The sequence below is a fragment of the Oryza glaberrima genome, chromosome 6, assembly GCF_000147395.1.
Source record: "Oryza glaberrima chromosome 6, OglaRS2, whole genome shotgun sequence".
In the NCBI taxonomy this organism is placed as follows: Eukaryota; Viridiplantae; Streptophyta; class Magnoliopsida; order Poales; family Poaceae; genus Oryza; species Oryza glaberrima.
Window position 1 is genome coordinate 27541921 of NC_068331.1, and position 25794 is coordinate 27567714.

Consider the following 25794-nt stretch of genomic DNA (forward strand, 5'->3'; position numbering starts at 1 on the left):
CGAACACTCCAAACTCAAACCAGGTTACAAAGCACCTGAAACACTGGACACCAAATCAGTAATTGCAAATCTAATATGTGGTTGGGGGCCAAAGTGAATGAATTTTTACTAACACTCCAATCGAGCAGAATTTTAATTATTGTAACCATAAGTCCAATCAAGCAGGAATTTTTCCCAAGGGTCCTCTGGTCTCATTATCTGATGGTAGGTGATGTGTAACTTGGACCGGATACCGAAACAAAAATGTACAGGAGTTTCCAAGAAGAAAGCAATCTATCATATTCACAAATTTGAGTGAATTGAGTCAGTGTCTAGCATGTCTAACACTGTTTCATTATAAATTTATAATATTTACGAGCTTGAACAACCTATATTCATGTGCCCCCCTTGTCCATCTCTGAAGGTATTGCTGAAGTTTTGCATATTGGACACCAGTTCTTCTGTCTAAGCCATTCATGAATGCAGGACACATGGTATTGATGCTCACACTGCATCCTACCAACTTCTTCGCCCTCAATGTATTCCTCCTGTAGCATAACGTTAATATCAAACAGTGCCAATTAGAAGCATAAGCAACACAAGGAAATAGTTGTCTAACGTAAAATAAGTACAGCATGTGCATTAAAATGGCTAATGAACGGGACATATAGAAAACAAAATAAGAAAAATTGTAGAGCTGAGAAAACATGAAGCTAAACATAATTTTCCTCAACATAATACTCCTATTTTCCTTTGCTTTATTGTGCACCCTAAGTAATCATGAATTATATTAATTAACATCGTGTGCAACAGAGATGACAATCTCTGAGTAATACCTGACATATGCTGCACTTGGCGTCATCTAGTACAGCTCTGTTCGCTTCAAGATCTGAATTTGGTAACTTATACACATTTCGCTTGAGACACTTCACAAGCTGCTCATCAGATAGGGCAGTGCTGACAGAACCGATTCGCTCCTCTAGTGCTAATAGTTCCTGAGCAAATGAAAAGCAGAAGAAAATACATAACCTTCTGATGTCAGAATCAGATGAGCCGATGACACTTCTTTGTTAAGGAAAGAGATATTCTAATTGAACCTTTGAGGAAGAATCAACATGGTGAAAGCAATACCTCATAAGACATGTTGTCAATATCCATTCTCATATCTCTGTGCTGGTCATGCAGGCCAAGGCCGCTAAGAAACAAGTTAGTTTCTAGCACCAGCAATTGCTGCCAATATTTTCATCCAGAAGGCCAGAGCACATTTCAGTACCATGTTAGCAATAAAATTGAAAAAAGGGAATCAAGTCAAAGAACTAACCTCATAAGTCAATTCATCATCTTGTTCAATCCTGTCCAATGCTAGCAACACCTGAAAACAGGAATCACACCAAATATCAAGAAACTGTAGCAGCCAATAGAATACAGTATATTGCAAATATATGATATTTAGTAAATTTCATCCCAAACAAAATGTAGGCACAGTATGACAACTCAGACAAGTATGTTACAAGTTTCTGGAAAACAACCTCAGCAATGCCTTCCATGTTTATATGCCTGTAGTTCTCTCTCTCCACCAGCAAACCATGAAACATTTGTGGAGGGCTTTCGTCAGGGCGGTAACTTGATCTGCTCCTTGCTGTCTGATTACTTGAGCCTTGACGACTAGATGAGTATATCTCATGTGGTAATTCCATAGAAAAAGGCCTCATCGATCTCCGTGGGGCAGCTTCACCCAAGGAGAAATGAGCCCATTCTGGTTGGCGAGCCCTTGCAAGAGTTTCACGAAGAGCAAACACGCTATCCTCCCTTTCATTTGGCACCCTTACTCTGGCATGCTGAGTAGAAGGTCGCCTAATCCTTGAAGAATCTGCAGACTCCTGAATACTTCTGCTACTAGTCCGTGTTTGCTGAGAAGCTGATTGTTCAGCAGTTCTGACTCTAGGACCAGTGATACCAGAATACATGGCAGGTGAATGGCCTAAACTAGAGTGTCCATTTAAGCCCCTTGGTCTAGAAGAACTCTCTCCGTCAAATGCCCTGTTTCTCATAACCTCAGCCCTCTTATTATGAACAGAATTAGATGAAGAACAGCCAGAAGGCAAAACATCAGATATTGATGTGCAGCCAAGGTTTTTTAGAGTACGTCTCTGTACCCCAGGGCCAGCAGCATTTGATGATTTCACACCATTGGTAGAATTTCGAGGTATAGTGGACCGATTAACAAAAGCAGAAGCAGTTTGAGGTCTAATCTGACACAATTCTTCTTTACCCTTCTGCTGACGTGATTTAGATCTCAAAGCAGCATTTCTGACTACAGAACCAATTGCATGTGCAGACACCCCTGAAGAAACAGAAGAATCTAATAGTTCAGGATCAAGTTCTGCAGGCTGATCTTCAGTAGTTGATGTGGACAACAAATCTTCTGGCTCATCCTGCTGACCATATGGATGCACATCCTCCTCAACAACAGCTTTCTTGCTACACTGCAGACGGTTGGCCTCAGTTCTTCTGCTACTACTTTCTGCATTATCTGCCTCTCCTAAAAATGTCCGTCCTTGTTTTTCCTCGAAATATTTTCTGACGGGAGCTTTTGAAGAGCTTGGACATGCAGCCTTAGTGCCTGATGAACGAAATGGCTCACGTAAATATCTTGGCTTCTCCTTACTGTCAGCCCACCTGGCATTCAGTGGGTTGAGTTTTGTCTTGTTTGGCCTCTCCTCATTGCCTTGATCTTTTAAGGAGACACTAGAGCCTCTTCTAAGAAAACCAGTTGTTGATATTGATCTACCAGAATCTTCCTCCATACCAAAACAGAGTACAGCACAAGGAGATGTATATCTTCTCTAGTACAACTTGTGCTAAAGTTCTGCAACCACAAGTTTTTAAAGGTTAGGAAACCAACAACACCACAGAACTAATGTTTCCGCAAAATAATAAGAATGGAAACCTAGACATACATGAAAGCAGCGTATCTAGAAGTGATACAGTTGAGGTGAGAAAATGTGAAGAAGGTTATATCACCTTCACACCTACTGTTAGTTATTGTCAACATTTTACTCCACTCCATGCATGAGAGCCATAGTTACATTCCCTCTTCTGAATTTCTAAAATTGCATTGCATTGCTATTGCTACAAGGTCTGTCTCCACAATTTCATTTCTTTCTTTCTTTTTTAGCTTATCAAAAAGGGAAAAAAAAGTGACGCGTATACTTGTTATAATAATATTATTTTTGTTTCCCACAGTGAGGAACAGTGAAAAAAAGTGCCAATTGCCTTGCGACTTATATCATCCAGCCAATTAAAATTATCACAGAATGACACAGTTATACTGACCAAAAATTGTATAGCAGCATCGATTGCCATATTATGACTCGGAATTTAGCTGATCATAACACCATAAAATGGAGGTTCAATTCAGTTGAACCCCAAAAATTTTTTTGGGGGAAACAAACTGTTACTTGTATTAAGGTTAAGGCTCTGAAATTAAGAGAAAAAAACTTCTCCCAGATCTAGAAGCGAAGCAGCTAGGGTTAACGCACGCAAGCAAAAATTCAAGACAAAAGTGGGTGGTGGGACAGAGTCACGGAGAGATGAATGAGAGAGAGAGAGGATGCGGATGCTCACCGGGACTCAGCCCGACGACGGCGCCCCCCTCCCCTGCTCCTGCTCCCTACTCCTGCTCTGCTCGCGAGATGGATATCGGCGCAGCCGCCGCAGAGACGACGGGACCCGTAAGGAGGCCGGCCGCGTCGGTGTCGGCCCTCCAAACCTGCTCGTCGTCGTCGGCCGTGTGGCGCGTGCGCGCGCGAGGAGGGAGAAGGGCTAGTGCGGGTGGTCCGGAAGGCGACGAGACCAAACGGAGGCGAAGGCGGCGGCGGCGGCGGCGACGACCTTTGCCCTCTCTCTCTCTTCTTCCTCGCGAGGCGGAAATGGAGACGACGATTTGGTCAGATCCCAAGTGATTTATTTCAGCCTCCGTGCCGTTAACGGGTCCCTACCCACCGTGACCCGACCCGTTTACCACGTAACGGAGCCCCATCTTCACACGTGGCGCTGATCGCCCGCACGTGTCCACCCCCCCCACGAAGGCAGATCCGGCCGTTGGCGCCGCGTCAAGATTCGTGCGCGGCGTGGGACTCGTCCACGTCGGCGCCACGTGTTAAACGCCCCCCGCCGCCGTGGAAGGTTCGGCGCAGCTGCCGCTTTCTCACGCCGCGGGTTTCCATCTGAAGACAACAAAGCAGCAGAAGCTAGAAGGAGCTTTCTGCATTTTTTTTTAATCCTTCCAAACTCCTAATCCCAACAGGATTAGAGGGGAAAGTGAGATAATTTTTTAGAGCCAATTTGGTTTTAGCTTTCATATTTATCCGTCATTTTCGCTGTTTTGGAGGGCCTTGCATGTCTGTCCATCATTATCCAAGAATCAATTTCGAGCAGAGCATGTATTGGTCCTTAAGAAATTGTTGAGAGAGATAGCAAGAAAAGGATGTCTACCGTTTGGAACTCACCTTATATTAGTACTCTCCGTCATAAAATAATTTGGATATAGCTTAGAGCTAGAACTAAATAGGACACATCCGTACATATTTCAGTACGATGAATTTGAATAGATTTTCGTGTTTTATCTAATGCTAGATTATTATATATTAAGGCCAGTGAAATAAGAATTAGCCATGTAACCCGACTTAGCTTACAGCTTTCTCACTTAAACATAGTATGGTCTCTTTTTACATAACATAAGCAATCCTATGGGGAGTAGCAGTTGAACTACAGTGACTTTTAAACCACAAGAAATGGGTACTAAGCGAGGGTGTGAAATATAATACTACTACTTTTGTTCAGGAACATTTGTGTAATTCCGAGTAGTAGTTGATTGTGTCTAATCCATCGTACTGTTCATTGGAGATGCAGGGAATGGGAATATATCTCCTGTTAATCTTGGGTGGAAAGGCAATTAGGTAGGAGTTAACACGAGATGAGTTGCTACTTCTCTCTCAAGTGAAACAGATAACTTGCACTGTTGCACAGATCCTAATCTCCCCCTTAATGTTTCCTTAAGAATCTATTTGTCCATGCATGGTAAACTATGCTTGTCAGAATAAATAATAGTGTTTCATATGGTACCAATGCTGGTTTCTTTCTCACTTGGAATTTTCAACTTCAGGGGTGTGTGCTCAATTGATGGACAACTGCTGATCTGGTGATGTAGAGTACTTAACTCTTTTCTCTCCTTTTTTCTTCCATTTTTCTGACTCTGAAACAGAAAAAAATTAGTACTACGAAGTACCAACTGCAAACTGCAAACCGGTTCTTAAATATTGGCAACATCTCGATTTGAACTTTTCAACTGTTGGAATGACTGCCTAACACATATTCTTCTAGTTCAAAGCAAATCAGCAGCGAAGGCAATGAGATGACATCAACAGGAACAGGAGTCAAGTTGATCAAGGCATTTGTGAGTTGGTATGAGAGCTGTAAATGAGACGACATAAAAATGAAACCAAATATGGGGTAGGTAGATCATGCAAATTAGTGGCAGTCAGGGACAAATGTTGGGCCAAATCAGCAATTCAGGCGTGCTCTCTCCTTCCCAAAAAATAACAGGCAAAGTAAAGAAACAGGAGTAAGCAAAGTGCACCCGCTTTGTAATAGTTGCCAAACAGAAAGATCCATTGCTACCTGTGGTACGCGTGTGATCTTCTTTGTTAAGACAAAATTGACGATAAAGTAGAGAGCTAATGGCCGGCCAAAACAAGTGGTACATCATAATGCCAAAACTGTTTTGTATAGGATTCAGAGAAGTGGTTGTAAGTTTTTTTTTTTTTCAGCTTGTAGCATCATCCTGTATACATCATATAGGTGTTTTATCGTCATGTTGATCGAACGGCTCAATTTGACTGTAAAAATTATTTATGAGAATTTGAACAAGTTATTACTACTTGATATGCGCTGAACAATCCTTCCTACGAAAGAATCTGGGTGACATAAATTTGCTTCAGCTTTTGTTCTAACTCTGCAATCCTCAGCTGGGGTCAAGCTATCCGCTCCCTTGCCGCCATCTTTGTCATATCCTGTGCCTTTTTGTAGCTTTTGGTTGTGCACTTGTGCCTTCCTTTGATGAAAGTGAGCATCTAGTGCTTACTTCTTTTTCTTCCTTTCGCCATGATTGCTTCTCAAGGACAACAATGGAACAACCAGCTTTAGCATTTGGACCCCCAGCTTCCTTCACTGCCATGAAAAGTTTTGTGGAACCTCCACAACACAACTTGAGTCCCAATTTGCAAGAAATTCCATAGAATTTTCAACCTTGTTTATCCAACCATGTTTAGGTTTTAACAGAAAGAAGTTCGTTGATCAATGCCAAAAGAAAATGGTACGGTTGGAGGTCTGTTCAGATGCCGTTCATCCAAATATTATATCACCGGATTGGCGTGATGATGAGTGATGAGTATGTCATTACTTGTCGTCCGTTAGCATAAGCCCAATTAGATATTGGCAGCTTTTAGACTAACAAATGCATTAAAATTTGGCCCAACCGATCGATCGATCACTACCTCCTCCCTCCGTACTCGTAAAGAAAGTCGTTTATAACAAAGTTTAAGTCAAACATTAGGAATATAAATCATAAATAACTCTTAAGTTGTTGAGTTTGAAAATATAAAAATTATATGAATAGATTTGTCTTGAAAAATACTTTCATAAAAGTATACATATATCACTTTTTAATAAATATTTTTATAGAAATAAGAAGTCAAAATTGTGTTTTGGAGACCTTGTCGTTGTCCAAAACGACTTCCTTTACGAGTACGGAGGGAGTACTGTTTCTCTTCGCTCAATGGCAGATGGGCCTTGGGAGCTGATTGAGCTTGGTGCTAACCCAAAAAAATGCTTTTATTTTGAAAGTGAAGCTTTATATAATTCAATGCAGCTGGTAGCTTAGCTGCAGATCGATCAATGCGTCCGGTTTCATCAAATGATTGCCGCATTTTCTGTTGATGGCAGACAGCCAGGTGTGAGCTCTCGAACGTGTAAAGGACATTGCAGAATGCAGAATGGTTCACACACGAGCCAGATTGTTAATTCTGAGTCACAAGCTTTCCCATTCTTTCACCGTGCATATCATGCATGCACGAGCCAACGACTGTTTATTCACGCACGCACGTACGCGAATCGTGTTGGGGGGGGGGGGGGGGGGGGGAGGGGGGGGGGGAACCGTGTGTTCGCACGAGGAATTCAGAGGCGGTGTGTAGCGTTAGGCGCGCGCGCCCACCGGCCGCGGCCGCGTCCACTCCACGCAGAGGCAGGCGGCTGCTACGCAGCGCGCGCGCACACGCGACGCGTGGGGGAAAAGCCGAATACAGCGTATGTGGCGGTGGGGCATGCGGGCAGAATTGAGAATTGACGGGGCACTCGCCGTTCGGTACGGGTGGCTCGCGCGTCGTACGTCCCGCTCGCTCGCTCGCTGAAGAATCAGCCTTGCGATGCAGTGCCAGCTCGAAGATTAGGTCAAACGTACGCACGCTGATTGGCGACTTGGAGTCTTGGAGACCTGGAGTTGGAGCTGTACGACAATACAGGTGGCGTGCGTGGCTTCCGGGTAGTACGCTCTCCAGGTCCAGGGCATGATTGAGTTTGAGTTTGAGTCCAGGAAGGAAGAAACTGTATACGGGTGATGAATCGTCGCGCAGCTGGCGGCTGGTGTTGGTACGGCGAGGCTTTGCAATTATCGTGCGACTTTGAGACTTGAGATCACGTATCCACGTCGTTCCTGATGACCTGATGATTCCAGTACTCGTGCGAAAAAATTTTCGTTGGGCTGTGTAATTTTTCCGATGTTCAGGTCATTGAGGGTTAGTACAAGGCACTCGAGAAAATACTCAATATGTCCTTGTACCATCGCCGTTCGCCGGTTCACCAATCACCATGGCCGTTGGACTTGATGAGAGAGTCAGACGCGTCGGCGACTCTTCGGCGGCGAGACGTGGCGGGCTGTGGGGGAGGAGGGGCACCAGGCTCGATGGGCCTCACTGAATCTAATATGACACATAAGTGCCACGTCAGCACTACGTGGTACAACGATAAAATCAATATCGTCACGTAGGTGCCACGTCAGCGAAACCATCCTCTAATACCGTTGAGGGAGTCAAATTGCACCGGTTCTAAGAAAAGAATCAGATTCCATCACTCGAAGGGAGTCAAAGTGAACTTATTCCGCGATCTGCGACCACATTGGTTTCACATCGTAGCCATCTGGGCCATGCAGGACAAAGGTGGCGTTGCATCCAGCCGGCCCACGTGGCCCGTTATAGCTTTTTGTCTGCCCGCTGAGCTTTTCGGGCTGGCCCATACAGCCCATGCCTTCTTTTTTTTTTTTAACTCCCTCATGCCTTATTTTTTTTTGTTAGGAATAAGTCCATTTTGCCTCCCTCATCTCTTGCGCTTGTGTTAACATCCCCAACCGGAAAACCGGGTATAATGCCTCCTTCATCTCTGAAAACCAGAGCAAATCACCTCCCTCGGTGGTTTTGCTGGTGGTTTCGTCCGACGTGGCGTTGTTGACCCGGTTGACAAGCTGACTCAGCATGGTGGGACTCACATGTCAGTGTGGCAGCGATGTCATCTTGGACCGACAGCAGTTGACCACCGGGGAGATCGATGGCCGGCGACGCACGACGGCGAGCCGACGAACGGCGGCGAGGTAGGAGTAACGGGAAACGGATGAAGAACGAGTGAGGGACGGGGAACTCGGTGGCCGGCTCGGATGGTGGAGATGGGCAACTACGGACGCCAGCGACGAGAGGACAAGGGCAGCGGCGGAGGCACGGCTCCGGTGGTTGTGGGCGGAAGAGGAATCGGCGCGGGAGGTGGACCTGGCTGCGGCGGCCGCGGTCGCTGCACGTGCTCGACCCCTTCGCGGCTGCGGCCGTGCCCGCCACTACCGAGGCTCCGTTTGGGGAGGCCGCCATCGCCGTGGTCGGAGCGGCGGCGGAGGAGGCAACCCCGACGCTAATCGACGACTCCCCACAGCAAGCAGTTGCCCCACCATCTCCTCCTCCTCCTCCTCCTCTCTTTGCCAACCGGATCTGGACTCCACGACGCCACCGCAGCTGTCCACCTTGCCAACGCCACTACACCCGGTGCACCACCTCGCACCCTCGTGAGCCGCGCCCACGCCGCTGCGTCGCCTCTGCCATCACCACTGTGCACCCATCCTTCCTTCTCTTCGAAGCCACTGCAATAAAATCCCCCACAAAAAATCCCCAAACCCATCATCCTCCCCATTTCACTTACCATTCACCGCCGCCACCATCGCCTCCCAGTCCCCACCATCGGCCCGAGCACCGCCCCGCGCGCGGCCAGTAGGCCCGCACAGGCACCGCCTCCGCCTCCGCCTCCGCCGAAACCGCCGTTGCCACCGGTTTCTTCTTCCTCCGGGGCGTCGCCTCCTCGCGCGCTCCTTTGACTAGCCGTCTTCATCAGGCCGTCGTCGTTGTGTCGTGGCCGCCTTTGGGCGCCAACCGCCTCTGCCTCGCCGCCACCATCGCCTCCTCAGTCCCCACCATCGGCCCGAGCGCCACCCCGCGCGCGGCCAGTCGGCCCGCACGGGCGCCGCCTCCGCCTCTGCCTCGCCGCCCTTCTCGGTCGCCGCACCGGCCGCTGTCGCCACGCCCATCGCCGCCCAGCGCCGGCTCTGTCTCAGCATCGACAGGAAGAGCAGAGAGAAGAATCGAGAGGAGAAGAAAATGAGAAGAAGGGAAAATGTGGGTCCCACCATTTTTTTTATTATTTTCTGTGTGAGAATGACATGTGGGTCCCACCACACTGAGTCAGCTTGTCAACCGGGTCAACAACGCCACGTCGGACGAAACCGCCAGCAAAACCACTGAGGGAGGTGATTTGCTCTGGTTTCAGAGATGAAGGAGGCGTTATACCCGGTTTTCTGGTTGGGGATGTTATTCACACAAGCACAAGAGATGAGGGAGGCCAAATGGACTTATTCCTTTTTGTTACTATCAAACTGTCTGTTTGTCTCTGTCAACTGTTAACCATGAGAAATGAAAATGATACACGCACAAAAAAAAATTCTGACAAACTCTTTACAAAAACTGATTTGGAAAAGTGTGATCAACTGATCATAAGAAAAAAAACATACAGGTAGTACTTCCTACAAAAAAAATACAGGTACTCAAACGATACGTTCCTCTTGGTGTCATGCTCTTTGAAGATTTCTGAATGATAAGCGTTGAAAAAGCATTGGTTAAACCTTTTCTTTCTCTGTGAAGAAGAAGCAGTCCGTGTGCAGACTTTGCAGATATGGCTGTTTAAAAATAGGTGATGGGAGAGAAACGGCAAGAGGTTGGATGTGTCACCAGGTGTCAACTATGGCCTCACAGTTGCAACCATTTGACAAGGTCTGTCTGAGAACATGAGGCCCTTCTATTGCCCGGCTTTCTCTCATCGTGTTGCCTTGTATCCCCTTCTCTCTCCCAAACGCCATTCTTGGCCGTTTCAAGCTTAGAAAAAGGTATCAATCTTCTCTCCTCCTCTTAGTTTGAAGACATGGAAAGCTTTCGTGTGTTCATGTGTTCATGGTTGATGGCGGTCAAGCGGCGATGAATTGATATCACTGGGTTCTAGGTATGCTGTCTGTTCGTCCATGTCCTTTCCTCAAGAAATTCGCTTGCCTTTGTGTTCGTGAAAACTCTTGTTGCTGTAATGATCAATTAAAAGACGATCATGATATATCTGCAGAAACATGAACTAATTAAGTGATTTTGGTTTATATCTTGAGTACTACTATTAGTTTTGTCCTTTACATGCCATCCAATTATCAAACAAACAGAGAAACATCCCAACCTTATTTTTCTTGTATAAACAAAAAGTTCTAGGAGTAGGAGTGCAAAGGTATTGACAGGTGAAAAAGTTTTGCAGCATAAATAGTAATCAACAAGGCCAAAAAAAAAGATAATAAAAAGGTGGAATCAAATTAGAAAGCGAATGGCTCCAGAACGTGCAAGGAGTGTTTTGTCAGGTCAAACAATTACAAAATCCTGAATATGCCCAGGAAACTGGTTCACAAAAAGAAGGCATAAACATGCAGTTTAACCTTTGCATGTCTAGCTAGGGACATTAAATCAGTGGTGAACATGTTGCCAAAGTGCCAAACAACATCTAAATCTTCGAGGTCAACCACAGAAGATTCAAAACAAAATTAGCACCAGCTCATAAATTCCAAAAGCATGGCTTAAGCATGAAAGCTCCTGAAACTGAAGGATCAATGCTCTGACAAGTCTCCCTGCTGTGTCTCGCAGCAGAAGCTTAAGCAGCCGCCCATGGCGACACGGCCGTCGCCGCGGTCGCGAGACAGCGCGCGGCCGAAAAGCACAAGCGGGAGGCCTCCGTCGAGCCCGCGAAGCTCCGACACCACCCGCCGCTCCTCCTTCACCGCCGCCTCGTCGTCCGACAAGCCGGTGCCGTCCTTCCTCCGCCCCACCGTGAGCTCGTCCCTGCACAGCTCGTCTTCGTCGTCGCCGTCGTCGTCGTCGTTGTTGTCGTCGTCTCCCTCCTCCAAGGGCACCGGCACCACGCCGAGGAGGTCCGCGGACAAGGCCCCGTCTGCGTCTGCAGCTTCGTCGCGGCCGATCACGCCCAAGGACAAGGCCCCCGCTGTAGCGACGTCGCGGCCGATCACGCCCAAAGACAAGGCCAAGGCGGCGGCGGCGTCGACGTCGCGATGGTCCGCGGTGTCGCCGAGGCAGCTGATGCAGAAGGCGTCCAATGCCTTTACAAGAGGCAGCAGCAGCAAGTCGCGCGCTGCCAAGAAAGACAAGGAGGCGGCCACCCCGGCGGCGACCTCGGCCGCCGCCAAGGACGCGGCCACTCCGGCGTCGACCTCGGCCGTCCGCAAGAAGGCCGCCACACCGGCGACCTCGGCGGCTGGAAAGGCGGTGGCCGGTGCTTCGCCCGGGCCGACGAGAGCCCAGCCCACGGAGGAGCACCACCAGCAACCCACTGAAGCGCCGCCGGCCGAGCCGTCACCTGCCGCCGCCGCGGTGCAAGAAGAGGCGGTGACTTCGAGAGCCCAGCTCACGGAGGAGCACCACCAGCAACCACCTGAAGCGCCCGCCGAGCCGTCACCTGCCGCCGTCGCCGTGCAAGAAGAAGCAGCGGCTGCGGAGACCGAAGCAGAGCAAGAAAAACAACCGGATGAGACGCCGCAAGAAGTCGTCGCGGCAGTGGAGGAGAAAGTTCAAGACGAGCAGGTTAGCACGGAAGCAGCGGAGGAAGCCATCGCCGTCGAGGAGGATGCCGCCGCCGTGAAGACCGATGCGCCGGAGCCGGAAGAGACGCAGACGCAAACCGGTGCCATTGCAGAGTCGGAAACAGAGTTTCAGAGGAGTTCAGAGGATGAGCCGGCATCCGACGCCATTGTCGAAGAAGCGGCGATCGAATCTGCAACGCAGAATGAGCCAGATGAACCAGAATCCACCACGGTTGAAGAGATGGCCGTCGAGGAGGAGATCAAGACCGATGAGAGCCAACAAGAAGAGACGCCAAAACCAGAAGAGAGAATGGAGAACTCTGAAACAAGCGTGATCTCTGAAGATCCAAAAGAAATGGATGCAATCTCTGAAGACCAAAAGGTGGAAGAACCCGTGGTTGCTGAAGAACAAGAGGAACTCTCCGAGGTTGTAAAAATGGCTGTCGAGCCGAGCATCTCGTCAGAGCCAGCAACGCCGCTGGAGGAAGAAGATCGCGACGACGTGGAGACGGAGCAAGCGAACTCGTCGGAGCCCGCAACGCCGGTGGAGGAAGAAGAAGATCGCGACGACGTGGAGACGGAGCAAGCGAGCTCGTCAGACCCCGCAACGCCGTTGAACGAAGAAGCTATCAACGAGGAGGGCACGTCGACGGAGACGGGGAAGACGAAGAAGGTGGCGTTCAAGGGGAGCAAGGTGAAGACGGCGATGGAGAGGCGGCCGGAGGGGGAGCAGCCGAGGAAGAAGGACGTGGCGCGGAGCAACGACGTGATCGAGGAGACCAAGAGGACGCTGATGATGAAGAGGAAGAGCAAGGTGAAGGCGCTGGTTGGGGCGTTCGAGACGGTCATGGACACCCCCAGCCCGGGAAAATCGAGCTGATTTTGATTTGGATTTTTTTTCTTTTTTTTTGGAGGGAAAGCTTCAGCGGTGATGCACGTATTGAGTGGTTTGAATTGAACTGCGAGGTGTGCTTTGTGGTGTGATGTTTCGGTTTCTTGTTCTCTTTGTTGCATTGATCGTTGATTGATTCTTCTGATAACTGAAACAAATGGAAATGTTATTGTCGATTTGTTTGTTTGTTGATCATTCGATCTAGTGTTGTTTACTAGGCTTAGTTGTATGTAACTAAAAAGGGAAATAGCTGTGTGTTCTTGAGAGCTGAGACTGGTGTGGTTGTCAACTTGTGCTACATTGCTGAGTTTTGAGATCTATGCTTGTAAACAATTATTGATGACATGCAATCCATTTTGTACGTTTTTTACATGTTCATGGATATGGATTTCTTTATAGTACATGCCCTCATTTCATACATGAAATTTGAATATTTATTGAAAATAACTAAAGAAATGATGATATCATCTACCCTCTCTGCTCCAAAATATAAACACTAGTTGAAATACCAAAAATATAATAACTTCCAATACTATTGATCTCATCAATCACCTTTCATTTAATTCTTTTTCTGATCTTACCTCTAACCATTCCGATAACAAAGTATTTTTCTTGTTAGGTTTACTCTTAGTTAATTTTTTTTTAATAATGGAATAGAACATCATCCTCAACAAACTACAACCAATTATTACATCCAAACACTCAAAGTGAGTGTAGTCTCTGTTAAATAACCTAGAGATTATTATATTTTGAAATGAAAGGAAGTACCATTGTATCGTACTCCCTCCGTCCTACAATATAAGAGATTTTGAGTTTTTACAGCGTTTGACCACTCGTCTTATTCAAAATTTTTTTGCAAATATAAAAAACGAAAAGTTATGCTTAAAGTACTGTGGATAATAAAATAAGTCACAAATAAAATAAATAATAATTTATTTTTTTTTAATAAGACAAGTGGTCAAACGTTGCAAACAAAAACTTAAAATCCCTTATAATTTGGGACGGAGGGAGTACCAAATTTCACTTTAGTAGTGTACCAATATTACAGGCAAAAATACAATGTCGGAGCCTCGGAGGCCACTAGGGTTTAGATAAAAGAATATTTACCAAAATGCATTTTATGGCCAGTAGGGTTGAGATCATCTCACCACAAAATTTCCGACATAGTATACAGGCATAATCTCAACTTCTCAAGATTACAGGTACACATCCGAATCACACAAACGGAAGAAGCGTCATACAGAGGAGGAGGAGATCGTCGTGCCAGTCTTCAGCTGAGCTCGAGGAAGCGCCGTGCCATGGGGTGCTTGGCCTCGGACAGCTCCGACGGCGGGAGCACCTCGACGACCTCGCCGGCGACGAGGAGGCAGACCAGGTCGGCGATCCGCTGGATCTGCTTCACGCTGTGCGACACCATCACCGTGGTGAGCCCCCTCGTCTTCTTCAGCCGCACGATCGCCTCCTCGATGTTCTGCGTCGAGATGGGATCCAACGCGCTCGTCGGCTCATCCAGCAGAAGCACCTGCACACACACTCCAACATCAGAATCCGATCCTGAATCCGAAACACCAAGATGCGTCGCGTTGCAATCAGCGAAAAGGCTGAATAATCCAACATGCCTCCGGATCGTTGGCGAGGGTGCGAGCCAATGCGACGCGCTGCGCCTGGCCGACGGAGAGCTCGGAGGCGGGCTTGGAGCAGAGAGCAGGGTCCAGGTCGGCGAGGCTCAGTAGGCTCTGCACCTCGGCGTCCGTCAGCTTCTTGCCCTGCAGCTGTGGCCCGTATCGCACGTTGTCAGCCACGGTTCCTGGCACAAGTGTCAGACCACTTCAGTTTTTTTGCATGAGAAATATCAAATACTCCTGTCAAATCTGTGTTTGGTGCATTGAGCTTTTGCATCTGGGGGGATATATACTTGAGCCATGTGCCTCAAATGAGAAAAATAGGACTCAATGGGGAAATGGAGTGTGCCAGAGTAGATCGGATCTGTTGAATCAATTTTAACTTGGAATAAAAAATTTAAAATTATAGCTTTGGAAAACCTGGCATATTAAGGGTGTGTTCTTAACTACAATTTTTAAGCTGTTCCAATTTTTACTCTCTTTTTTACATGCACGTTTCCTAAACTGCGAAACGATATGTTTTTTGTAAAAAAAAAAATCTATGGAAAGGTTGCTTTGGAAAATTGCTTTAATTTATTATTCAATTTCTTTAGTTAATACTTAATTAATTAGGTGCCAATGAGTCATTTTGTTGTGTGTGCTATAGAGGAAGTGTTTCCAAAATGCACCTTCAAACACAACCTTAGGGAGCTTCGGGTAGTTGTAGTTTCTCCCACAATAAAAATACTCTTCGAAATAGTTTTTATCTTCAAATTAAAATAAGCTGTAGTTGTAGAATGAAAAAATAAACTAGAGCAGAAGCTAGGTTTTTCCAAATTTCTACATATTCTCACCAGCCGAATCGTTACCTGTTGCTTCTTAGAATTTAAGCTCCCCTAAACAATCCCACGGAGTCTTATGAAATTTGACTTTTTAAAACTTCTTTTTGTCATGAATCATATGAAATTTGACCGTTTTTTACTTTTTTTTTCTAGATAATATATTGAACGCCCTCTGTTATTTTGCTTAGAATAAGTCCCCCTGTCGCATTGAAACGTCAGCCACGAGCTTGGAAGATTCTAGTTACTGTAGGTTACTCATCGCCACGTTGGTAGAGGCGTACCAATTGACATGCATGTCCCACTCAACTGACGTTAGCAAGCAGTGACATCTTCTAAGAAAAAAAAAATATTTGAAGCAAGATTCCACTTACGTTGGTAGACAAATTAAGCATCCATTTTATCAAGTACATTGCACTAGCTTTAGATCTTGTTTAATAATCAGTTGATGAGTAGCGAGTAGATAAGAATTTGGAAAAGTTAAGTTTCACAACTTCTAGTTTCTAGTATTTTTTAAAAATATTTTGTATCTACTACCTCCGTCTCAGAATGTAACAAACTAAGATGGATCTAATCCCATACTAGAAATACGAATGTTCAGATTCCCAGTCATCCCATCCTAGGTTGAAATATTCTGGCAAACAGAGGAGTATCAATTATCAGAATTTAGGTTAGAATCTGAACTATTTAAGGAAGCTATAAAGTCTAGAAGAAGTTACAACTAGCAAAAGCTCTCATGTATTTGGCCTTAGCGTAAAAACTCTTTCAACTAAAAGTACCCGTCCTCTAGTGTAAAAGTTCACTGCAAGTTGAAAATTGATGCGGTTTCTTAGCTAGAAAAAAACTTATCACCCATTTCTAGGAAACAAGACGAGGGCAAAAAAGTGCTCAACTTGGTTTTATCTGTTTATCAAATGCTATAACTCGGCTTTCATTTGTTAGGTTTTGACTGCGACATTGGTACATTTTATCATTATTTCCCCCTTATTATAACTTATTATTGACACAACTAGGCTAATCAATCGTAAGAGTGGCGAATAGTTAATTATTCATAGGAAAAATGCCAAACCTAGTTGTCTGTTGATCGTCTAAAACTTACTCGTTACTGTTTTTTTTTTTTTTGGACAGGATCTTGGTAATCTCAAATCAAGTTCTTGTTTATTTTTGAAGGAAAAGCATCTTTTTGCAGAGAAGAACATTTAAATTTGGAAAAGGTACCGCATTCATGGAATCCATGTACAGTTTCTTCCAGGATCGGATCACCGTGCGTATGTGCAGTGTGTGTGGACGGCGGCGGGCGTACGTACTTACCGTCGAACATGGCGGGGAGCTGGAAGAGCATGCCGACCTTGCGGCGGAGCGCGAGGACGTCGATGCCGCAGATGTCGACGCCGTCGAGGAGCACGGCGCCCGGCGCGGGCTCCCAGAGGCGGTTGAGCGCGCGGAGCAGCGTGGACTTGCCGCTGCCGCTGGGGCCGATGACGCCGACGACCACCCCGCGCGGCACGTCCAGGTCGACGCCCCGCAGGATCTCCTCGCCGCTCGCCTCCGACCGCCGCGTCAGCCCCCGCACCCGTATCTTCGGCCCCGCCGCCGCCGCCGCCCCTTCTTCCCCGACGCCGTCCACGTCCAGCAGGTGCTCCCTGACATCATGCTCTTCAAATTCGATCGTTGATCACACGCACATGTCGTCAGCACGTACACTGGAACACGAAGCTGACGCACAAGAGACGACGAGGTGTACTCGCTCACCTGAAGCTGAGCCCATCGGAGAGACAGCGGAGAGGTCGAGAGGAAGACGAAGGTGAGGGGGGATCGAAGTGGGAATCCGGGCAATGCGCATCGTCTTTTTTATTGGCTTTTTGCCAACTTTTCCCGGCTCCAACTGAGGTGGGCGGCTTTTGGAGCACGCGTGAACGGTGCCATTCGGTGGCGGCCGCTGGTTGCAAGCAAGGGCAGCGAAGCTTGGACTCGTGTCGTGGTGAAGGGAAAGTCCCAGACGACGCATGGCTTATCGCCGTGGTCGGTTTGGACCCTTGTCGATCTACACAGTGATCACCAACAATAGATGCAATACACTGATACAGTATCAAGTACTCGCAGCAATGTTGCTGACAGTTGCCGTGGATCTGTGGGGGAAATACAAGATTCGGTTGCTAGCTCTTACCCCAGAAAACACCAGGACCAGATAAGCACATCGGCAACTTGGTGTTGGTGATGAAAAGTTTGGAGAGGTTATATCGCGAGCGGTGTCCGTGGTTATCACCGGTACGACGGAAACGTACGCAGGATTTTCCGCGTGGACCGTGTGCGCGGTCATGGATAGCTACGCCACCAGGCGACGCCCGCACCGAGACGCACATGCAGGTTCCTCTCGTCGTGACACCAAGCGTGTGGGACGTCCGCTATCTCCATATGGGCTTCTGTCAATTCGTGTCCCATGTAAGGCCCGCAAAGAGAACTCCAATTGAACGTTTCTATGGGCTGTACCGGACGGGGCCTTCTGTCCATTCCTTCTCTTTCACATCTCTTGACAGATCAGGCCTTCAGGCCCAGTTCTATCCCTTCTCCATGGCCCAAAAGCTAACTGCTAATCTGATGCCCTTGCTGGTCCCCTGTCATTAGCTTTGGCTCCACATACCACAGCACACATGCGCAACCCTAGAAACTGGCAGCTTTGTGTTCCGGAAAAATACAAATGGTTTACGCTGGATTGATTATCCAAGTCACTATCTCTAACTAGGAAAAAGGAAGCGGGATTATCATTATCCAGAAGCTATCTTGTCAGCATCACACCGCTATCCAACATGGCACCATTATTGAACGGAATCAGTTGTTAGTAGGTTGAGTCACGATTGGATGGTCAATGCCGTAATTGCTATAGCTAGCTAGTCCTACTCCAGCTCGCTAGTTGAGCTGGCGTCTTTCTTGGCACTGCAGTTTGATGCAATGTTGCACGATGGCTCAACAGTGAAACTAATCAGCAGCCACTAGTATAGTTCTCTCCCATCTCATCAATCATTGAACCGTGCAAACAGTTTCACAGCACAACGTTACATATAGAAACAGACGGCTTGCATGCATGATTTCAGTCCATAGCTAGCTTAGTTATAGCTACTACGAGTAGTAGTACTACTATTGCTACCATCCGGTCCTCCTAGCAAGCTTGATCGGCTGAGAACATCGTCGTCGGTGGTCCTCCAAGTCTCTATCAGAGAAACCCTTACAACTATCACATCGCCAGATTGACGACGGGAGACGTGCATGTTCACCATCGGGTAGTAGCAGCAGCCGATCGTTGAAAGGAACAGTGCACGTGATGTGATGGTCTCTAGCTGAACTCTGAAGATTAGGCAGATATACTGTAGTACATAGGGTGTCAGGGAATGCTTTGCCCGTTTTAAATTCAGGTGAAAACGGCAAATGTCAGTAACAGCCACTAGTAAGTTGTTTAACCACAAAGGATTATGAGGAGGAGTGTCCTTGACAGTGGCAACGGGTAGTACGCTGCTTTCATCCGAGGCAGGGTGAATAAAAAAGCGAGAGAGAACTCATCCAGTCGGAGAGCCATTGATTGTTCGTCACGAGAAACATGTCGGCTGTACAACAACCTCTGAGGCAGTGAACGCAGCGTTCCCTGTCTACCACCCCAGAAAAAAAAGAGAGAGATACTAGTACTTGAATGCTTCTGCTTCGTGCACACCATACAAAAAGTGCATCCTCTGGCACCGGATACCGTATCGATCCAGTGATCATCACTGGATGTCACGAGGAGACGAACTGTGCCGAATCATGACCAATGTTTTTTTCGTACGTTACCAACACACTTCATCAATTTTTCAGATGGAGAACACGAGTAGCAGTAGTACGTGCAAAATTCTGGTTCACTTCTATGTGCTCACGGGCCGTGATCACAGGGCGCGGTGCTGATGCGAATCAGATCGCTGCTGCCGTGTTTTGCTCGCGCTCGCATGCGAGGTACAGCGGCCATCGCCCGCCTAGTAGTGACAAAAAGAGAAGGCGACTGCCACGCCCATACACCTCCGTTGCAGACGCACCGCTGTGCCGCTGTGTGCTCGCCTGCCCGAGAAACGTACTTAAAAAAACGGCACGAAAAACCAGCCGAGTACGATGGAATCAGGGAGCATTCAGCCATGTCAGGAAACCGATTTCGTCACGGCCAAATAAACGGGATGGATGAAAAAACACTCGAGTAAACACACGAAGCGAAATGAACACGGGTTTACCTACGGCACCAATGATAATGTTGGTAGAAACTTTCTTTTTACAGTGGAGTGAGCTCGAGTGATGAGAGAGCAAACAAGAAGAAATGGACGCGTGGTAACCTAGCCGTTGAGGCGTGGGAGTAGTGGTAGGTTGGGGACAAGCATACGGGCCAGGAGAGCACGAGGCCACGACGGTGTTGCTTTCAATGCCGCAACATGACGGGCAAGTACGAGGCAAGTGTGCGGCCGCCGATTGCTCCTCCCACATGTGCCACTGATAGTACTACTGCCACTACGCTAGAATGCAAAACGGAACCGAGTCTAGCAACACGACGCAACAAAAAAACCAAGAAGATAGTAGATGAGAAATGCGAGATGGGCTTTAGCTGCTTTACTAATTGAGGGGGTGTTTGGAAATTAGGGACTAAAGTTTAGCCCCACTTTAGTCCCTCCAACCAAACACCACCTGAGCCATTGCCCGGGAGATGCTTTGCAACAGGTTACACCAAAAAGTTGCAGCGCTTTTCCTCTTACACAGACAAGAATTTTACACGCATACGACCAGCTTTTTTTTTCTTTTTCTCTCTTGTGTAGCATGGGCTGGTTGCCTGGTTCCCTCGTCCCCCGACCCGGCCGACGCGACGCGCCAAAAGCCCTTGTCAGCGCACGGCGCCGCAGAAGATCCACGGCGCATTGGGCTACGACGCCTTCGCCGGCGCCATATGCGGGCCGTAGCCGATCGATCCAGGCCGCCCGAATTCAGGAAGAAACCAGCACCTTTGCCTCGAGATCCCCGCGGAAAGCAACATACCATCACCACCACCATCTTATCTCTCTCTAGCGGCGCGGCTCCCGAGGCGGGCATGGCATGGACTCATCTTGCAGTCTTGTGCCCCAGCTGCGTGTAATTACCATGGTGCCCATCACGTGAGCCACGGGTTCGGGCATAGGGTGCCTTGGTTACGTGGAAGTGGCGGGGGCAGTATGGGGAGAGAAAAAATTGGGAGCCTTTTTCCGGGCTGCAAAGCGGGCCCCGGGCCCACCAGCTCGAGCCCGGCCACCGACGCGCGCCGGCTCGTGGCTCGCCGCCGGCGCGGATGGGAGGGAGCCGGCTCACGCCGGCGAGCTCCGATAGGCTCCTCGCGCTGATTACGCTCCTGCCGTTGCCGGAGTGGACGGCGGCGGAGCAGGAGTACCGGCCGGCCTCCGTCACCAGCATCTCCGACCGGACGAACATCAGATCGGATGGTCGCACCTCGCTCCACCGCTGCTTCGCCGCCGGTGCCGTCTCGTCCTCGCAGCCACCGGCGGTGCTCACCAGGATGCGGTGCCCGAACCGCCGGTCATAGGCTTCCGGGTCAGGCTCCGCCACCGCGGCCGCCGGCTCCATCAACAGCACCCTGTCCTTGCGAACCTTGGCGGCCTCGAAGCATCCCACCACCGCGCCGCCGTCGCCTCCGACGAGATCGGCCGACCGGCGTGAGGCAGGGCCAACCCTCCCTGGCGCCCGTACCGACCCCGTCGAGTGCCGGCCGGAGAAGAAGCCTCTAAACGCTGGAGACGGAGCAGGAGCAGCAGGAGCTAAGCTCGCCTCCTTGTCCTTGGTCGTAGCAGCCGCCGCCGCCGCCGCCGCCACCTTCGTCTCCGGCGGATCAGGGGGCCCCGTGGTGGACGGCTTTGGCGGCTCCGGGAGGAGCAGGACGTCCTCGGGGTCGACGCGGGAGCGGCACAGCGGGCACGTCGAGTGCGCGTCCAGCCACGTATCCACGCACTCGACGTGGAACCCATGGCGGCATTTCGGCAGCAGCCGGAGCGCCTCCGTCGGCTCGAACCGGCCGAGGCACACCGCGCACTCGAGCCCAGCCTTCTGCCCACGGAGCGCGCCGAACCGGAACACCGGCAGCGACTCCACCACGGCGCGGTCGACGCCGGAGTTCCGCCGCTCGCCCGCCCCGCCCCCACCGGACGACCCGAACGCGCCGCCGCTCCCGTACGGGCCCGACGACTCCGCGGCGCTCCGCTTGCAGTGCTTCGCGTACAGCAGCAGCAGGAACGTGATGGAGAACACGCTCGTCAGGATGCCCACGACCACCGCGACGCCCGGCCTGAACGACGTGGCCGACGACGGCGGCGGCGACGGCAGCGGCGACACGATCGCGCCGTCGTAGTCGGACAGCAGCAGCCGCCGCGACGGCTCCATCGGCGGCAAGCTCAGCAGCAACAAGACGAGGGATTTTAGATGTACTCCTCCACCTCCACTACACGAGACAACCACGAGTGTGATTTGTAACCAAGCGGTAGGGGGTAATAATAGCGGTGGAGACTAGCGCTCTGCGGTGGTGACCGGATCTTCCGGGCGGTGGGGCCCAGTGGCAGTGGCAGCGGGAGAAGGGTGGGGCCACTCGCCGCTGCGCTGCTCCGCCGGTGAGGATAACCAGTTCGACGCCGTGCGGGTTGTCGCGGAGTGGCAGTACACTACGGGTGGCACTGAGCCACTGACAGTTTAGTTGTGGGGATGTGGGCCCATGTGTCAGTAGATGAATGGAGTATTTTTTTTCCCTTTTTTCCCGAAAGAAAAGGGCAAAGGGAGCAGCATGGGCTGGGGAGCAGAGACCCCTGTTTCGAGCTAGTAATGCGCATTTAAGAACGTTAGGACGCGAGATTACTGTTTTGTCCGTCATTAAATAGCCTACTAATGCTGACAGCTCAAGGGCAATATCGGGAATTTTTCAAATAAAAATAAAATTCGTGCGCGCGTTGCGAGGGAATGAATGCTCGTGGGAGGAGGAGGAAAAAAAAAATGATGAGCGCACAGACGCACACGCGAGGTGATTACCAGTTCAGTCGCTGACATGGCTGTCATGACACGGCGTGGGTCCCACATGGCAGTGAGGAATTACTGTTCCGGATGGGGTAGGTGGCACGTCGATGCTTTGCGAGGCAGCACGGAAAGAGGTGGGGGCTCTGGACTGGATCATCCAAGTTCGGGACACGTGAGGCTCTGGCTAGTGATCTCAGCGAAATTTGAATGTTTGCTCCTGAAAATTTTTAATTTTCCGGAGGTTGCCCGTGCGGCATTCAGGCTCATCAGCAGGCAGCAGGACCAGTACTTCATTCGCGAGTTATTTCTGTGGAATTTTATGGCGTAAATTAATCCAAGTTCATTATCTACGTAAGTACAGTACACTGCTCCAGATCGAGTTCGATTAATACTACAGCATCCACCATATACTTGCCCGCCCCATTCATAATTTCAGAATCTGAAACTCCGAAACGCACATCAGCGAATTGCTCACTGTGAAATGCTTTTACTGTTACCGCGTAGTACAGCTTCCATGGCCATTCGTACTGTACAGGTGAACCTGCGTTAAAACTGAGAGAGGAAATAAGAAGAACAGTACGAATTTATATGCTACTGCTCGGGACATCGCCCACGTTGCATCTCCGTGGATCTGGACGCGGCGGCACTGTGCAAGTACACTCCAATGATAGCTGCGCCATGGCAACTTGCTCCCGGTGAAGCCATCGACGCATCACCATGGCCCATAGAGGCTGCAAACCTGTCGACCTGCCATGCCAAGCCAACCGATACGACGACGTTCGTATACATGTACGCCCCTTGAAACTTCTACGCACGCCCGCATGTACGTACGCTCGCCCCTCGAATCGCTCTGTACAATTCACCGGTGTCGCCGTGCGCCTGCGTCCTAGTAGCAATGTTGAGCAATAGTTGGCGTCGCTGCAGCGCAACAATTTTGCAGGCGATTTTCGGCCCATCTCCCGCGCGGCGCCGGGGATTTTTACGCTTTTTTCAGCCGGTCCCCCGCGGCAACGCGCGACAGGCCGTGCGCTGCAGGCGACATAAGGCTGTTTGAGCCGCCTGCGCGAGCTTCTATTCACGACTGCACCGTGCGTCGTCGATCTGCACGAGCGCGCGGGAGGAGGAGATCGAGCCCGCGCGCAGCAGCAGCTAACACAGGGCGAGGAATAGCGTCATCTGACGCGCCCTCAAATCTGGACCTGATCTCTGCAGTGGATTGCGTAGGTGTTCATGGCGTTACAGTGGTGGATCGAGCGAGCGGCTTGTCGTCTACGTCTACTCCCTCCGTCTCATAAAAAATCAACCTAACACCAAATATAACACAACATAATACTATAAATTTAGATTTATATTCATCGTACTAGAATATATCATATACCCTATCCTACTCTGTACATGGGAGTACGATGGCATGCACGTGCTGATTGATCGTTGTAAGCGCACGCACGCGTGACGATTGACGCGTGTATCGGAGGAATATGACATGACACGATCGAAACGAGGATTGATTTATCGTGTTACTCCCTCCGTCCAAAAAAAGGTAAACCCTGGATTTCCGTGTCAACGTTTGACTGTCCATCTTATATGAAATTTTTTTATAATTAGAATTTTCATTGTGGTTAGATAATAAAAAATGATTAATACTTTATGCGTGACTTATCTTTTTAATTTTTTTTCATATTCTTTTTAAATAACATGGACGGTCAAACATTGGACACAAAAACCAGGATTTTTTTTTTTAGGAAGGAGGGAGTGCACTGTTAGCTCTGGCAGCCAGTTGGGGCGCCTGAATGACGGTACTGTTAAGAATGGAAGGTATCACATCAATGGAGCTGACAAGAGCTAGCGTGCCATTCATCTGCCGACGCTGTTCTTGTACCCAAAACGGCACTGTTTAATTCAGCCTTTTCGTCGGCTTGCTCCGATTCAGTAGCTCATACAATAATGTAGGGATTTCCGGTGTATTGGTAAACATCATTCAACAGTTCAATTTCACTGTTTTAATCCATTTTCTAAAAAAAAAAGGGTTCAATTTCACAGCATGACGCCTTTTATATCGAAAATGTTGTTCCGTATACTCTCTGTGAGTCTGTGTGCAAGGTACGGGCAAAAGCCGCATGTCTATGCTCCTTATAATCTTATTGTGTTATTTTTCCGGCCCAAAGCATCGAGCCCAAAATAGATAACAGGGCCATATTCTGGGTATTCTGCCGGCCCACATGAATTCTTCTTATTGAAACCAAAAGGAATAAGTTCACTTTAGGTCCCTTAATTTGTCGTCCAGTTCGATTTTCGTCCTCAGTCCACAAAACCGGATACACGCATCCCCCAACTTACCAAAACCATGCAGACGAGATCCCTCGGCAGTATTGTGCCTGGTTTTGGATGACGTGGCGCCTACATAGCTGGTTTGACTAGGTCTCTGTGCTACGTGGTATTGACGTAGCGCTTACGTGGCAATTGATCCCAAAATAATAGAAAATTGTGGGACCCACGTGTCAATTACACATAAAATAATAAAAAAGGTGGGGCCATGTTGCGGCGGTCGCCTCCAGCAGCCGGCTGGGCGCGAAGCGAGTTGCAGCGGCGCTCCCACCGCAGCTCCTCGACCTTCCGCGGCTGCTGCAGCATCGGCGACGAGGAGGAGGAGGCAACCCGTTAGTTAGTAGCACACCCCGAGATTTCAATCTAAGCGGCCGTGGCACAGAGAAGGGCACATTAATGCAGCACGCATTACCTTGGAGTGGTGGTAGGGCACGCCGGAGGAGGAAGCGGGGCCGGAGGCGGAGGAGGAGGAGACATGGAGGGCGACGGCGAGCAGCGTTGCGGCGGCGGTGATAGTGGCGTCCGTCACGGCGAGCGAGAGCAGCCACCACCGCACCGCCGCCCGCCGCCCCGCTGCAGCGGCACCCCTCACCTTTCGCCGCAGTGGCAATGGCGTCGCATCCGCCCTGTCATGGCTACCACACGGGAGGTAGGAAGGTCGATCCAGGCACGGGGGTTGCTCCGTGTCTTGCCGATGGGGATCGATCCTCGCCGGCCTCGTCGTCTACGCCATCTTTGCCGTGTGATCTCGCTTCGGCTTGACGACGACCACCCGGCAAGCCTATAACTGTCACGCGGCGCCGCACAGCAGTAGGAGGACGATGCCCACGACCAGTTTCGTCTCCA

General features: G+C 49.3%; 4 protein-coding genes across 5 annotated transcripts; 1 reads left to right on the forward strand and 3 right to left on the reverse strand.

Annotated features, from left to right (window-relative positions):
- Nucleotides 1–254: 254 nt before the first annotated feature.
- LOC127777461 (uncharacterized) lies at nt 255–3905 on the reverse strand. The gene is made up of 6 exons (XM_052304059.1): nt 3607–3905; nt 1509–2848; nt 1301–1351; nt 1111–1209; nt 816–974; nt 255–527 (listed from the first exon to the last, which is right to left on the reverse strand). The coding sequence occupies exons 2-6, from the start codon at nt 2784–2786 to the stop codon at nt 375–377; spliced, it is 1740 nt and encodes a 579-aa protein (XP_052160019.1). The 5' UTR covers nt 2787–2848; nt 3607–3905; the 3' UTR covers nt 255–374.
- A 6502-nt stretch (nt 3906–10407) lies between these two features.
- LOC127776082 (uncharacterized) lies at nt 10408–13473 on the forward strand. 2 transcript variants are annotated; one of them, XM_052302408.1, is made up of 2 exons: nt 10408–10620; nt 11295–13473. In XM_052302408.1, the coding sequence occupies exon 2, from the start codon at nt 11316–11318 to the stop codon at nt 13122–13124; it is 1809 nt and encodes a 602-aa protein (XP_052158368.1). In that variant the 5' UTR covers nt 10408–10620; nt 11295–11315; the 3' UTR covers nt 13125–13473. The 2 variants fall into 2 exon arrangements, with proteins under 2 accessions (XP_052158368.1, XP_052158369.1); XM_052302409.1 differs by having other exon boundaries at nt 11298–13473.
- Nucleotides 13474–13854: 381 nt separating this feature from the next.
- LOC127775805 (protein STAR1) lies at nt 13855–17599 on the reverse strand. The gene is made up of 4 exons (XM_052302107.1): nt 17329–17599; nt 16888–17232; nt 14756–14943; nt 13855–14658 (listed from the first exon to the last, which is right to left on the reverse strand). Exons 1-4 carry the CDS (start codon nt 17582–17584, stop codon nt 14407–14409), a joined length of 1041 nt encoding a protein of 346 aa, XP_052158067.1. The 5' UTR covers nt 17585–17599; the 3' UTR covers nt 13855–14406.
- Nucleotides 17600–20162: 2563 nt separating this feature from the next.
- LOC127775581 (RING-H2 finger protein ATL43-like) lies at nt 20163–22063 on the reverse strand. Its single transcript, XM_052301840.1, has one exon. The coding sequence runs from the start codon at nt 22000–22002 to the stop codon at nt 20677–20679; it is 1326 nt and encodes a 441-aa protein (XP_052157800.1). The 5' UTR covers nt 22003–22063; the 3' UTR covers nt 20163–20676.
- Nucleotides 22064–25794: the final 3731 nt, after the last annotated feature.